This window comes from Entelurus aequoreus, linkage group LG18 (genome assembly GCF_033978785.1).
Source record: "Entelurus aequoreus isolate RoL-2023_Sb linkage group LG18, RoL_Eaeq_v1.1, whole genome shotgun sequence".
NCBI lineage: Eukaryota > Metazoa > Chordata > Actinopteri > Syngnathiformes > Syngnathidae > Entelurus > Entelurus aequoreus.
In genome coordinates, this window is record NC_084748.1 from 36855624 (window position 1) to 36871475 (window position 15852).

A 15852-nucleotide genomic window follows, 5' to 3' on the forward strand; every position below is an offset into this window, starting at 1 on the left:
TTTGATAAACGTCTTGAACCTTATTGCAAATGAGAAATAACCCATCTCGTTATGGAAAATTACAACTGTCAGGAGAAGTGTTGTATTTCATTGATGTAAATTGTGTTACAATGTGAGAACAGGTAGTGATCAAACAGTATGTGTCCGTAATAGCAATGAATTGGAAAAGGAGTAATTTAAATAAGCTTTGCTTCTTCCTACTACTTTTCAGATATGTTGTAAAGAGAAAGGAGACTGTGTAAATTGTATGATGTATCATATTGTGACTGCATACATTTTCGAAATAAACTTAAACCAAGTTTCCGTTATTATCACAATATTGTGTAATGTGCTCAAAAAGTACTTTTACACACACTAAAATCTTTTAACAAAGTTGTATTTTTTTTTAAATAACTAAAATAAATAGCCAAACATTATACTTTCTTGCCATTGGAAACATCAAATATTGTTCTGGCTTCATAAGAGCCATGTTATTTTTAATTGTGTGTTTAAATATGTTTATCTTATTTCATTTTAATTTGTAAACGATTTAGAATATTTTTTGTCCAATGCCATTTGGGTATTCACTTCCGGTTTGTGTGACGTCACCTGAGTTCACTTCCTGTTTAAACGGACCTCCGCCTGTTTCAAACTGACACTGTGGAATATCGATCACTTTGTGCAAAGACAGCACAGATTTTATAATCAATGTGAATACTCTATCTTTGTTGATTAGACAGCAATGTGTTTATATACGTTTAGAGGAAGAAATGTTGTTTCTCATTGGGGAAAGAAGTTAATTTCATGTTAGCATTTTAAGTTAGCTAGCAAGCTAATGCTAGTCGGTCTCCAACTTTATCAAAGTGCAGTTATTAATTACGGGTTTTCGATCATTTTATTTTGATACTAACTATTGGGAGTTTTACATTACTACCGTTAATTTACATGCAACACAGCTTGTAGAACCTAGGCAAGGCAAGTTTATATTGAGAGCACACGTCTTACACAAGGCAATTCAAAGTGCTTTACAGAGATTTACAAGAAGTTTAATTATTAAAACCCCCAAATTACTCTATGTCCTGTTCCATTAATTATACACTACTGCCATCTACTGTCTCAGAACTACAACTACCTTAAAGCCTTACATATTTACATGTACAGAGCAGCTGTAACGGATGTGGAAGGTCAAGGCTGGCGTGGTCCCCGTGGTAGTGGAGGTGCTCAGACCAGTAACCCCCAAACTGGGAGAGTGGCGCCAGCAGATCCCAAGAACAACATCGGAAGCCTCAGTCCAGAAGAGCGCAGTTCTAGGAACAGCCAAGATTCTTCGCAGAACCCTCAAACTCCCAGGCCTCTGGTAGAGGACCCGAGCTTGAGGATGAGACAGATGCCACCCCACAGGTGAGGAGATTTTTATATATATATATATATATATATATATATATATATATATATATATATATATATATATATATATATATATATATATATATATATATATATGTGTATATATATATATATATATATATATATATATATATATATATATATATATATATATATATATATATATATATATATATATATACACGTTAGGTCAGGAAAACACACAGAGGCCTGTTTCGCAGGTATATATATATATAGTGTGTGTGTGTGTGTGTGTGTGTGTGTGTGTATGTAAGTACACACACACACACATATATATATATATATATATATATATATATATATATATATATATGTATGTGTGGGAAAAAATCACAAGACTATTTCATCTGATGAAATAGTTTGTGATTTTTTCCCACACATACATATTACGCTCTACCACGGTATCGAGCACTATTTTTTGGATAATCTAATTAAGACATATATATATATATATATATATATATATATATATATATATATATATATATATATATATATATGGGCCGGATCTGTAGTTTGGGGACCCGCATGAACTAAGCCTATACACAATAATTTTACTCATGGACTTCTTATCTGCTTTTAACACTATTAACACCAACACTGCTGCACCACCTCTCTGATCTATAGCGCCACCTTGCACTAATAAATAATTTGGATAAATACATTTTTAAAAGACAGACCAAAGCATTTGCTTTTAAACCCAGTACCAAAAAAAACCCCAAGATTACCTCAGGGCGGTGTTCTCTTATTTTCGTCTCTGTCTACAGTAAACTGAGACCTGACCGTCGAAAGTAAAAAAAAATGTAATACTTTTTTTAAACACTTTTAATACATTCTTGGATCCCCAAAAATGTTGTGGTATTTTTTTTTAAAAACTCATTGCTCAAAAAATAATAATGAATCAAAATCAGTGTTATGAATTATTGAGCTATTGAAGGCTCCAATTACTTCACCGCCAAATATCCCCTTTGAAATATTTATTGGGGAAAATAATTGAATATTTTGTGTTTGCATATAAAAAAAAAATAAGTAAGGGCATACAATAAACAAACAATAAAAACAGGAAAAAATAAAAACTTATAATGGACGTTGAATTGAAACTTAAGTGTTGAAAGTTAAAAAAATAATAATGTATGACCTTTTTTTAACACTTTTATGAGAGGGACTTTCCCTTTTGGAATCTTAGTGGGATTTTTCTTAACTGTCATTGCTCAAAAAATAGAATTGATTAAATTAAATTCTGTTATGAATTATTGACCGATGTAAGACTCCAATTACTTCAAATTAAATATTCCACTTAAAAAAAAAATTGGCGGAAAATTATTTTATATTTTGTTTTTGCCATAAAAAACAGGGTTTTGAAAACATAAAACATTTAAAAAATAAAATAAAACTTTATATCGACAGTTGATCAAGAGATTTAAGTGTTAAATAATTAAAAAAACATGTATATACACTTAGCAAAAATATAAACGCAACATTTTGTTTTTGCTCCCATTTTTCAGATCTAAAACTTTGACTGGATACACAAAATACCTATTCCTCTCAAATATTGTCCACCAATCTGTCTAAGACTGTGTTAGTGAGCATTGCTTTTTTGCCAGGATAATCCATCCCACCTCCCAGGTGTGGCATATCAAGATGCTGATTAAACAGCATTATTATTGCACAGGTGTGCCCTAGTGCCCACAATCAAAGACCAGTCTGAAATGTGCAGTTTTGTCACAGAGCACAATGACACAGATGTCGCAAGTTTTGAGGGAGCGTGCAGGTATGGTAAATGGGTTATACTTGTATAGCGCTGTTCTACCTTCAAGGTACTCAAAGCGCTTTGACACTATTTCCACATTCACACATTCACACACACATTCACACAGGACACAACGGATGTGACGAGGTTGGTAGAAGGTGGGGATCGAACCAGGAACCCTCAGGTTGCTGGCACGGCCATGCTCCCAACTGCGCAACGTCGTCCCTTTACTCACGTTGTCCGCAAGATGGTGTTGAATTTACATCAATAAGGCTGTCGGAAATTCGGAATAAAGCTGTTGGCACCCCACCAGCCAGATTCCTTACTCATGAAGTTTCGCGGGCAAAACTGAAGATGCCGGCAGGCCACACTTGTCCTGCGGGCCGTAGTTTGGACACCCCTATTTTAGACAGTCAGAAATAAAAAAAATATTAGATATGTCGTCTAATCAGGAACACCATTTTATAATTTTATACCTGCTACAGGACTTAAGGGGCTGATATTGATGTGCTTTGGTGTCCTGTAGTACAAACCCCGTTTCCATATGAGTTGGGAAATTGTGTTAGATGTAAATATAAACGGAATACAATGATTTGCAAATCATTTTCAACCCATATTCAGTAGAATATGCTACAAAAACAACATATTTGATGTTCAAACTGATAAACATTTTTTTTATTTGCAAATAATCATTAACTTTAGAATTTGATGCCAGCAACACGTGAAAAAGAAGTTGGGAAAGGTGGCCATAAATACTGATAAAGTTGAGGAATGCTCATAAAACACTTATTTGGAACATCCCACATGTGTGCAGGCTAATTGGGAACAGGTGGGTGCCCTGATTGGGTATAAAAACAGCTTCCCAAAAATGCTCAGTCTTTCACAAGAAAGGATGGGTACACCCCTTTGTCCACAACTGTGTAAGCAAATAGTCAAACAGTTTAAGAACGTTTCTCAAAGGGCAATTGCAAGAAATTTAGGGATTTCAACATCTACGGTCCGTAATATCATCAAAAGGTTCAGAGAATCTGGAGAAATCCCTCCACGTAAGCGGCATGGCGGGAAACCAACATTGAATGACCGTGACCTTCGATCCCTCAGACGGCACTGTATCAAAAACCGACATCAATCTCTAAAGGATATCACCACATGGGCTCAGGAACACTTCAGAAAACCACTGTCACTAAATACAGTTGGTCGCTACATCTGTAAGTGCAAGTTAAAGCTCTACTATGCAAAGCGAAAGCCATTTATCAACAACACCCAGAAACGCCGCCGGCTTCTCTAGGCCCGAGATCATCTAATATGGACTGATGCAAAGTGGAAAAGTGTTCTGTGGTCTGACGAGTCCACATTTCAAATTGTTTTTGGAAATATTCGACATCGTGTCATCCGGACCAAAGGGGAAGCGAACCATCCAGACTGTTATCGACGCAAAGTTCAAAAGCCAGCATCTGTGATGGTATGGGGGTGTATTAGTGCCCAAGGCATGGGTAACTTACACATCTGTGAAGGCACCATTAATGCTGAAAGGTACATACAGGTTTTAGAACAACATATGCTGCCATCTAAGCGCCATCTTTTTCATGGACGCCCCTGCTTATTTCAGCAAGACAATGCCAAGCCACATTCAGCACGTGTTACAACAGCGTGGCTTCGTAAAAAAAGAGTGTGGGTACTTTCCTGGCCCGCCTGCAGTCCAGACCTGTCTCCCATCGAAAATGTGTGGTGCATTATGAAGCGTAAAATACGACAGCGGAGACCCCGGATTGTTGAACGACTGAAGCTCTACATCAAACAAGAATGGGAAAGAATTCCACTTTCAAAGCTTCAACAATTAGTTTCCTCAGTTCCCAATCGTTTATTGAGTGTTGTTAAAAGAAAAGGTGATGTAACACAGTGGTGAACATGCCCTTTCCCAACTACTTTGGCACGTGTTGAAGCCATGAAATTCTAAGTTAATTATTATTTGCAAAAAAATAATAAAGTTTATAAGTTTGATCATCAAATATCTTGTCTTTGTAGTGCATTCAATTGAATATGGGTTGAAAAGGATTTGCAAATCATTGTATTCCGTTTATATTTACATCTAACACAATTTCCCAACTCATAAAGAAAACAGGGTTTGTATTTTTTAATGGCGTTAGTTTTTTTCCATAGAGAATATTGAAATATTTGTTGTATAAAAAACATCTTGAAGTATTCATTGTTTTGCAGAGCGGAGTGCTATGAGCACACTTTCGGCGGTAAAAAAAATAAAATAACAAGTGGTTTCATTGTAGATGCACTTTGGACTGCTTCTAAAATGCCCACAGAAAGTGATAGTGTCTCCTGCATGTTTGAAAAAATAGCAAATGGCACAGGTAGGACAATAATAACATGACTGTGCAGTAAATGAGAGGGTCTCAGTGGCGATGCCCCGTATAGTACATGCAAAATCCTCATTTAAATAAAGCAGTCTGCACCACTTTTAATTACAGTACATCGCATGCAACACGCCCACTAATAGTACATGCTAGTTTATAAAATACACATGCTGTTTACCGCGGGGTGTTTGGATCTTAGTAAATCAGGCCCTAAATGTATGACGTCTGTTTAAGAAATATGTTTATTTTTATTCTGTTAGGTCAAGCAGGAAATATTTATATTTAGGATTTTTTAAATTTAATTCTGTTCATTTTGTTATTTTGCATTAAATGTAGATTATTGAACAATTACTTTCCCATGTATTTGTGTTAGTCCAAAATCTGCACATCTAATTAAATCTAATTAGAAGCATTTAAGTCCCATCTTAAAACTCATTTGTATACGCTAGCCTTTCGGTTTCATAATACACCTTACGGTGCAACCTGGACACATCATCAGTGATTCTCCCGGGGTCATAGGGTGTTTCGGGTCTTAATCAAACACCCTCTCCCGGGCGACCCAGCCGAGGGTGATCAGTCCCTCGACTTGTGTCCAGGTAGCGCTCCATGCCACGCGTCCCCCCTCCGACGGTCTGCCCCGGGGTTGTGCCGGTGGTGCTTGGAGGTTCCAGGCAATAAATAGACCCCCCTTTTAGACCAGTTGATCTGCCGTCTATTTTTCTGTTCTGCCCCCCTCTCCTGCATGGAGAGGTTATCAGGTGACCACAGATGAGTGGTCACCTAGTTCAAAGTCGGGACCTGGGGTGGACCACTCAACTGTGCATCAGTTGGGGACGTCTCTGCGCTGCTGACTTGTCTCCACTCAAGATGATCCCCTGCTGGCCCCACTATGGACTGGACTCTCACACTATTAACTAGATCCACTCGACGTCCAGTACACCGGTCGCCCAGGGGCGGGGGGTCCCCACATCTACGGTCCCCTCCAAGGTTTCTCATTGTATCCCATTGGGTTGAGGTTTTTCTGGCCCTGATGTGGGATCTGAGCTGAGGATGTCATTGTGGATTGTGTAGCCATTTGAGGCACTTGTGATTTAGGGCTATATAAATACACTTTGATTGATTGATTGATTGATTTGAAATGTTGGTTAAAGTCAAATAGTCTAAAAATATGTGTGTGATTGTCAGTCATCAAAAAGGTTTATTTGATGCAATTGGACTTTTCTGAATAGTAGTCCAGCTGCCACTGTTCAGCCTTTGCACATAGTCGAAACTCCTTTCACACTAATAAAAAAGACAAAAAAAAACCATGTTGACCAGCCCCACAAAGTGTCCTTTTTTTTCTCAGGGAGTTGGCAACCCCACTTTAGCAGCACATTGAAAATGTTGAAGTCACCTTAAATCGACTTGTTGTCGTTTAAGTGCCACAGAATGTGTTTATGGCAATGTGTAATATTTTCGTTTAGTTTTGACAAGGATAAAATAAACAGGAGAAGAAATTCGCTAAGAAGCATTTATGCTGTCAGAACAGTAACACAATAACAAGTTGCAGCATAGACCCCTTGAACAATTAAAAAAAACCCATCAGTTTTACCAAATATTTCTGCAAAGGAGACGCAGGATAAAACAACCACAGTGAGAGCATCCATTATTTCGACTTTTATGATGATGATTTATTTATCTGTGACAGTCATTCACTCAGCAAGTTCACATGGCTCTGCATTAGCAATCAACGTAATCAATGTTATGCAATCAACGTAAAAACGGTGCACAGTAAGATGTTGATGCATCTTATTCAACATTCATGACTTTATCAGACTCAGTGGTGTTCACATTCACTGCAGTGTAAGCCACACCGGTGTAGTTGCCAGTGGATGCGAAGGTCAGCTCGCTGCCATTCAGGCATGTGATTTTCACGGTGGCCGAGTAGGGGAGGTCGATGACTGCTCGTCCCACTGACAACTCAACGCTCACGGTCTTTCTTGGCGGGACCTTCACATTGACCTCATCTGATTCCGTTATGGTCTCTTCATGGGTCATTGCGGAGGTCGTCTCAGCTCCCACGGTCAAGCTAAACCCACCGGACACCTCCACCAGACCCGGGATCCCTGCTGAAACGCTCATGCTGACGGTGGACTCAATCTTAGTGGTGGTGCTCCAGGTGTTAGACTTGGTCACAGATCTGCTGTAGCTACATTTCTGCTCTTGAGTCTCAGAGGTGCCGTTGTGATAAGACACTGATTTGATGTACTCTTTGTTGACCTAGATTAAACAACCAGACAAAACCCCCAAACAAAGACACAGGAAAACACAAACATAAGCATATTGTTTAGTCAACACAAAAAAAAATTAAGTAACCAGGACAGAAAATATAAACTTTTTTATAAAGTGATAAAGCGAATGAGCTTTTACAAAACATACATGCCTACTTAAATTTGATATATTGCGACCCCAAAGGGAATAAGCGGTAGAAAATGGATGGATGGATGGAAATGTTTGACTTACTTAACACTTAGACTTATTAATCTGCTGGGGGAAATTTTTGAAATATGACACTATTTTATTGACCTATTGTAATACATTACTGTCAAACCCATATCAAATTACAATCTTTATGGTGGGCACAGTGGCGGAACTAATCAGAGCTAAGCCATGGCACATCCCTTTAAACTCTGTGCTTATCAAGGTGCTGGATCGGGTTTTTAGCTCAGTAGTCAGCACGCTCGACTCTCAAGCCAGCGCCTTGGGTTTGCGCTCCGCTCGGAGCAGTAGAAAAAACTCAAAGCAGCCGAGAGAGAGAGAGTACACAACCGCTTGTTCTCTTTTTCTTTGCGCTTTGCCGTTCCACTTTTATGTTTACTGTAATGAACTTCATGTTACCTTCTGAGTAAAAAATGCACACCGAGCTTGTACTTTGTTGACAAGTGACTGATGACATCGGTGGATGGTTGATGCCGATTTTATCCCAAATACACTTAAAGACAAATTTGCACGTCGGAAAGTGGAATGTGAGAGTGAAAATAAAGCCGGTCATTCAGGCACAACAATTTGTTACACTGACTAAATCACTAAAGTCAGTCTTGGTAAGATTTTAGCAACCATGACTCATCCTGACTGGGGAAACTTATAAGCATGCATACGTCCAGTTCTTGTATTAGTGGTAATCAGAATAAAACGGTTTGCATGATCTGAGCTCTTCCGGGTCCAAGCCGTGAAAAAGGCCCGCCCTCCCTAGCCCAAAACCAGGTTAGGGGGGTCCAAGTTCCGTCCTTCTGCGACCCAGGCCGCTCGGGATCCAAACAAGTCCTTAATTCTTCTCTTATAAAAACACCTTGTGACAACTGCTAATACAAAATGCTATTATACCCTATGACATTTAGATATAAAATAAGCTTTTGTCAGAGATAGGCAATAGTAAAAATACTTGGCAATATCTCTCCTGGACACAACCTACTATAAAATTGCACTTATCTTGCCATATTGTGACTCAGGTGATCCACACATAGTACCACTCACCTGGGGTGTGTACATGGCCAGGCTGGGATAGGTCATGTTGATTAGCACAGAAGACTTGATGGCATTGATGAAGAGGAACCCCATACAGTCGATGTCTGAGCCAGATCTCCCCTCCAACCCCAGGCAGACTCCAGACCCAACGTCGATAGAGTACTCGGTCTTCAGGGGCCAGTCAGTCATGTGTGCGAAGAACTCGCGTCCAGAACTCGTCCAGAACCTGATGCCACCTAGACGTGTCCCGAAGCCGTTCCCCCACAGGGACAGCTTGGTGATGTGCTCGCCAAGTTTGAACGTAAACTCACTGAAAGTGTGCGCATTTCCAAAGGTCTGCACACGCCCGTCGGTCAGTTCAGCCCGCACGGCTTTGATCTGCCAGCCGGCCACTGCCACTCCAATCTTCTTGAGGGTGGCACCATTGTCAAGGCCATGTAAAGAAAATGAATAGCCTCCCTGTCCACCAATGAGATGGAGTGAAGTCGCCATGTTTAATAACCTGAAAGAGAAATGTTCTTCAATATATTTACCAATTACTGGACTTCCTGAAGAGCTGTAGCAGAGTGTGAACAATGTATTTTCCATATCAGTGGTTAAACAAACTGTTGTTTAACAGCTGGGCGGTAGATATCTACTCCACTTTCAACTCACCTTCCTGATAGTCCAGAGACACACAACCAAGAAAGCAGTGACGGCCTGGTTTCTGTAATGTGGAGGTTCTTCTGGAGATGCGGCTCGCAAGGTGAAGGACTCACCTATTAATAGGAATAAGGGGGTTAACATGCATTGGAAATCACATCCTGTTGTTGAGGCTAGACAAAGGTCCAGTCATCTGACCTTCTTCTGGAGGAAGACGTTCAATACATTTGTGATTTTAGTAAATTTGATAAACAAATACAAAACCAAACCAGGATAGATGTAGAAAGGTTGATAGGAGCAGACTATGAATCATCAATGAGCAGATGTGCATATACTCACAAGTTGAAGAGTGGACAGACAATATAAGACCGGTAAGAAGTCCAGGGACCTTCTGTGGTCAGACTAATGATGAGAGTCAAGGGAACTTTCTTTTTTTATAGGTTGGAGTGGTGAAATCACCTGAGAGCCTGTTGAATCTGATTGGTTTGGATGGAGACCTGGACACTGGCAACTGGGTGTGACTTCTTATCAGAGGAAATTCTGTAGAATTGTCTTTGAAGTTCACAAATGTTATCCAAAGCAAACCTCTTTGAGACAAAAGCCTGTTAATGATTGAGCACTGAACAAGAGAAGCTAAAATAAAACGCCGCTCTACGGAGCGGTACACGGACGTAGGGAGAAGTACAGAGCGCCAATAAACCTTAAAGGCACTGCCGTTGCGTGTGGCCGTATAATTTTTTTATTGTTTTATGTAATTATTTTTATATTGTTTTACTTTCTTTTTTATCCAAGAAAATGTTTTTTATTTATTTATCTTATTTTATTTTATTTTTTAAAAAAGGGCCTTATCTTCAACAGACCAGGTTGTCAATGATATTAGATTTGTTTAAAGGGTTTTTTAAACCAGGCCCAGTCCAGATAATGTCCAAGTCGGACTCAGCAACACACACCTTCATTCATGTACACAGAAAAAAATTAGGGAACACAACAGATTGCATATAATTTATAAACAAAATTACATTTTCAAAATAAGCATACAGTCCAGATTATTTCCAGGTCACTCAAATTAGGGAACACAACAACAGATATCATATAATCTATAAACATAATTATACTTTCAAAATAAGCCTTTGAGGACTTCTCATCTTTTTTTTAATGTTTTTTGGCATCATTATCGTTTTCAACCATGTAACTTTCTAAAGTTAGAAAATACTGAATAAATGTTTTAAAGAAAGTAATACTAAGTGAATATCTGTTTTTGGCCTTAAAAATAAACATTTTACCGAGTACTATAATTAAATTGACTAAATCATGATTGTCAATGAACTCTCCTAAAATAACAGAAACCACATTAAGCTTCATAAACAAACCAATCCTTAAACACATTTTTTCAACTTCCACCCAAAACAAAGACACAATATGACAATACCAAAACAAATGCAGGGTGGATTCAGGCTCCTGACAACAAAATCGGCAATCATCTGACTCTGTCATATTCCATAATTTTAACATTTTCCCTGTGGGTAAGAAGTTATAAATAATTTTAATTTGAAAATAACGATTTTGCACATCGATAGTGGTTTTATAGATTAGTTTGAATATGGCATCCCATGGCAACGGGCAGTCAAAAAAGTCCTCCCATTTTCCATTTGTGTTGTATGAGGCAGCCTTCAAAGATTTCTTTATTAAATAAAAATTATATATTTTTCTATTTATTTTAGTTCCTTTTTGCCAACTAGAATTTCTTATTAGAGGTTTACAAACTAATAATTTGGTAGTTCCATAATTAATTATTTGTTTCCATCTTTTCCCAATTACTCCAGTTAGTTGATAAAATGAAAAGCTTGAGCAAGCATCACCATACATAGCTCTAAATTCATCATACTTCATAATTTTACCATTCTCATTGATAATATCATTGACAAAAATGATTCCTCTTTCAAACATATTTTTCCAAAAGAAAGGCTTTCCATCTATTACAATATTAGAGTTCATCCATATTAACTGCTGCAAAATATCGTCTCTTTTTTCTGGCACATAAAATTGAAAACACCACTATGAGTGGATTGTTTCCTTTATGAACCCCACCATGTTTCCCAGCAGACTCTCTGGGAGGGGATCACTTGTAAAAAAGGATACAATTTCTTTTGATACAGTACATGTTTTTTGTCCAACAGGACACTTGTGTACCACTCAATGTTTAAATACATCTTTGGAACAATTGATGCTTTTAAAGACAGACACATAGCTTCAAGGATGAGAAGTTTCAGGCCCCCATATTCATACTCTTTGTACAAAACCTTTCTTTTAATCTTTTCTGGTTTGCCGTTCCAGACAAAATCGAAGACCCTCCGCTCATAAATCTTAAAAAAGTTTTGTGATGGAGCTGGTAATGACAAAAACAAATAAATAAATTGAGGAATAATTAACGAGTTGGCAATAGACATTTTACCATACAAGGTTAGGGTGTTTGTCCTTCTGAAGAAGCCAAGTGACCAGTGAAGATGCCCAGGTCTGCCTTAGATGGTGAGAGAGAGCATTCCACAGCCTGGGTGCAGTTGAGCTAAAGGTGTGATTTATGTGTACTAAATGCTACTCATTGTGGTTTTATCAGTTGCGTAACGCCTGTTCCGCTAGACCGCTTCCAAATAATTTTGCTTGGCCTCTATTTTATTAGTGACTAACAGAATGGCTGTATGTGCAGCTGCAGTGTGTACATAGAGTGTGTGAATGACCACTTGTACAGGACAAACCACACTTACCACATAAAACAGCATTACAGTTAAACTACAATGACGTAGGGATAGAGGTTATGTTGCAAAAAAAGTTTGGCTACCACAGCTAAATGAGGGTAATCGACTGCGATTTTAACATTCAAAAAGCAGGCTCTGGTGCATATCAAATCAAGCACTTTCACAGAGAACAGCCTTAAAGGCCTACTGAAACCCACTACTACCGACCACGCAGTCTGATAGTTTATATATCAATGATGAAATCTTAACATTGCAACACATGCCAATACGGCCGGGTTAACTTATAAAGTGACATTTTAAATTTCCCGCTAAACTTCCGGTTGAACACGTCTTTGTATGATGACATATGCGAGTGACGTCACTAGTTAAACGGAAGTATTGGTACACCTTTGAATCCAATACAAAAAAGCTCTGTTTTCATCTCAAAATTCCACAGTATTCTGGACATCTGTGTTGGTGAATCTTTTGCAATTTGTTTAATGAACAATGAAGACTGCAAAGAAGAAAGTTGTAGGTGGGATCGGTGTATTAGCGGCTGGCTGTAGCAACACAACCAGGAGGACTTTGACTTGGATAGCAGACGCGCTAGCCGACGCTAGCCGCCGACCGCACGGATGATCGGGTGAAGTCCTTCGTCCTTCCGTCGATCGCTGGAACGCAGGTGAGCACAGGTGTTGATGAGCAGATGAGGGCTGGCTGGCGTAGGTGGAGCGCTAATGTTTTTATCATAGCTCTGTGAGGTCCCATTGCTAAGTTAGCTTCAATGGCGTCGTTATCAACAGCATTGTTAATCTTCGCCAAGCTGGAAAGCATTAACCGTGTATTTACATGTCCAGGGTTTAATAGTATTGTTGATTTTTTGTCTATTTTTCCAGTCAGGGGTTTATTTCTTTTGTTTATATCTGCATTTGAGCCCGATGCTATCACGTTAGCTCCGTAGCTAAAGTGTTTCGCCGATGTATTGTCGTGGAGATAAAAGTCACTGTGAATGTCCATTTTGCGTTCTCGACTCTCATTTTCAAGAGGATATAGTATCCGAGGTGGTTTAAATTACAAATCCGTGATCCACAATAGAAAAAGGAGAGAGTGTGGAATCCAATGAGCCAGCTTGTACCTAAGTTACGGTCAGAGCGAAAAAAGATACGTCCTGCACTGCACTCTAGTCCTTCACTCTCACTTTCCTCCTCCACGAATCTTTCATCCTCGCTCAAATTAATGGGGTAATCGTCGCTTTCTCGGTCTGAATCCCTCTCGCTGCTGGTGTAAACAATGGGGAAATGTGAGCAGCACTCCAGCTTGTGACGTCACGCTACTTCCGGTAGGGGCAAGGCTTTTTTTTATCAGCCACCAAAAGTTGCGAACTTTATCGTCGTTGTTCTCTACTAAATCCTTTCAGCAAAACTATGGCAAAATCGCGAAATGATCAAGTATGACACATAGAATGGATCTGCTATCCCCGTTTAAATTTAAAAAATTCATTTCAGTAGGCCTTTAACATTAACAAACTTTTCCGGGAGTTTGCTGCAGCCTATCGCTTTGTTTTATTTAATTTCACCGCCTTCACTTCAGTGGAGTCTCGGCGTGCATTTTAAACCACACTGCTGTTATTAGACTGCAACAGGTGTGGACAATATTGGAGACAGGTGTATTTGTAAAAGTAAAAGTATACAGCGGAGGAGAAAAACATTTGATGTTTTGAAAGCGCAATACGGGTCGCTCTTTCACTCACCTGCCTTGACTCTGAGAGTGTTAAAGACAGGCGGAAACATGCAGCAGGTGATCTGTAAAACGCAGTGTATAGGGAACCTTGCCACAACTTTTTAATGAAGTCTTTCCGTATGTTTTCTGGGATGGTCGCTCGTCCTTTATTTAATTGTTAACTTTGTCAGTGTTCCCAATAACATCTATAGCTAAAATGTTTAGTCATCTCTTTGATTTGAACGCATGCTGTAAAGACACGTAGCTTGTGTATTAGATGTGAGAGGTCCCACTGCTATTTATTTTTGTTGGCCAAACTGTTGCACTAATCCACAAATCAATCGATCAATCAAAACATGTATTCATATAGCCCTTAATCACAGACCACAAGGACACCACCTGATCTAAATCCACATCCGGGCAAGGAAAAACTAAAAACAACCTTGATGGCGAAAAAGAAGACACCTTGAGAAGGGATGGCAAATGTCGGACTCCCTTTCCAGAGTGACCGGCCACAATGGATGTCGAGTGGGTACAGTTATTGATTGATTGATTGATTGATTGAGAAGTTTATTGACATCTTAAAGAATTGAATCCATGTATTGCTTTAAAAAGGCAAATGGATGGCACAAAAAATCCAAAAGGCTTGTTTCCATTGTGGTCCATTAAATATTCATCAAATTTGATACATTCAATAATAAAAGATATAAAACCTGTAACATGTATATAACAATTTACGTTAAAAATGGATAAATTATGTACATATACACAGTATACATGTCAGGTGATTTGAAAAACAATATGTACAGAAAATGGGGGTGGGGGGGGGGGGGTATATACACTATGTACATGACTATGCACATGTTGACTCCAAGAGTGCAAAACAGAATGAAAAAATATACATACACTGTAACCACATATAAACCTGTTTGATGCTTCGAAGAGTTGTTGGGGATCAATTTTGGTTCAGATCAGGTCGAGGTTGACCTGAGCCATGATTTATTTATTTATTTAGTAGGGAAGTTCGAATTTTAAGGTCTGTTGGTAGTGCATTCCACTGTGTGGTGGCAAAATAGTAGAATGCATTTTTTTTTACCATGAGAGTCTTGAATTTGGGGGGGACGAGGTCTGAGGAACTCCCTCAAATTGAATTGTTGAATTGATATTGTCAAATTAATGAATCGTACAAGTAATGGACAAAGTGGGAGTCCGGAAACCGACAGCTAGCCATGGAGGGAGAGTAACATTTTCCAGGCTCATGCAGTCAGCTACGCAGAGATGGATGATGTATATAGATAAAGATTAATATAAAACTTTTTATCTGCAGTGACCAATTCGGCTTCTATTTCCGTTGCAATGTCAGCAATGAACTTCATTCTTTCCGCAATGAAATGCAAATGCCTAAAGCAAACCAGCGCAAGACATTAATGTGTAATAAAGTGTGTGTGTGTGTGTGTGTGTGTGTGTGTGTGTGTGTGTGTGTGTGTGTGTGTGTGTGTGTGTGTGTGTGTGTGTGTGTGTGTGTGTGTGTGTGTGTGTGTGTGTGTGTGTGTGTGTGTGTGTGTGTGTGTGTGCGTGTGTGTTTGTGTGTGGTTTTTTTCCCCATTCTCGGACGTCTGGTCACTTATAGCAGATAAGAATATTCTATATAACCTACTCAGTGGTCTAGTGGTTAGAGTGTCCGCCCTGAGATCGGTAGGTTGTGAGTTCAAACCCCTCACCTCCCAGGGGG

The 15852-nt window shown here is 38.9% G+C and overlaps 2 protein-coding genes across 3 annotated transcripts in view; one reads left to right on the forward strand and one right to left on the reverse strand.

Annotated features, from left to right (window-relative positions):
• The first annotated feature begins 609 nt into the window (after positions 1-609).
• The window catches only part of LOC133633603 (uncharacterized), a 34057-nt gene continuing 18814 nt past the window's right edge, over positions 610-15852 (forward strand). For both annotated transcript variants that reach the window (XR_009821799.1, XM_062026178.1), the window contains exons 1-2: positions 610-689; positions 1141-1380. The gene's annotated coding sequence lies outside the window, so the exon portion shown is untranslated. The remainder of the gene's footprint in view (positions 690-1140; positions 1381-15852) is intronic.
• Positions 7289-9519, reverse strand: LOC133633602 (aerolysin-like protein). Its single transcript, XM_062026176.1, has 2 exons — positions 9037-9519; positions 7289-7782 (listed from the first exon to the last, which is right to left on the reverse strand). Exons 1-2 carry the CDS (start codon positions 9517-9519, stop codon positions 7312-7314), a joined length of 954 nt encoding a protein of 317 aa, XP_061882160.1. The 3' UTR covers positions 7289-7311.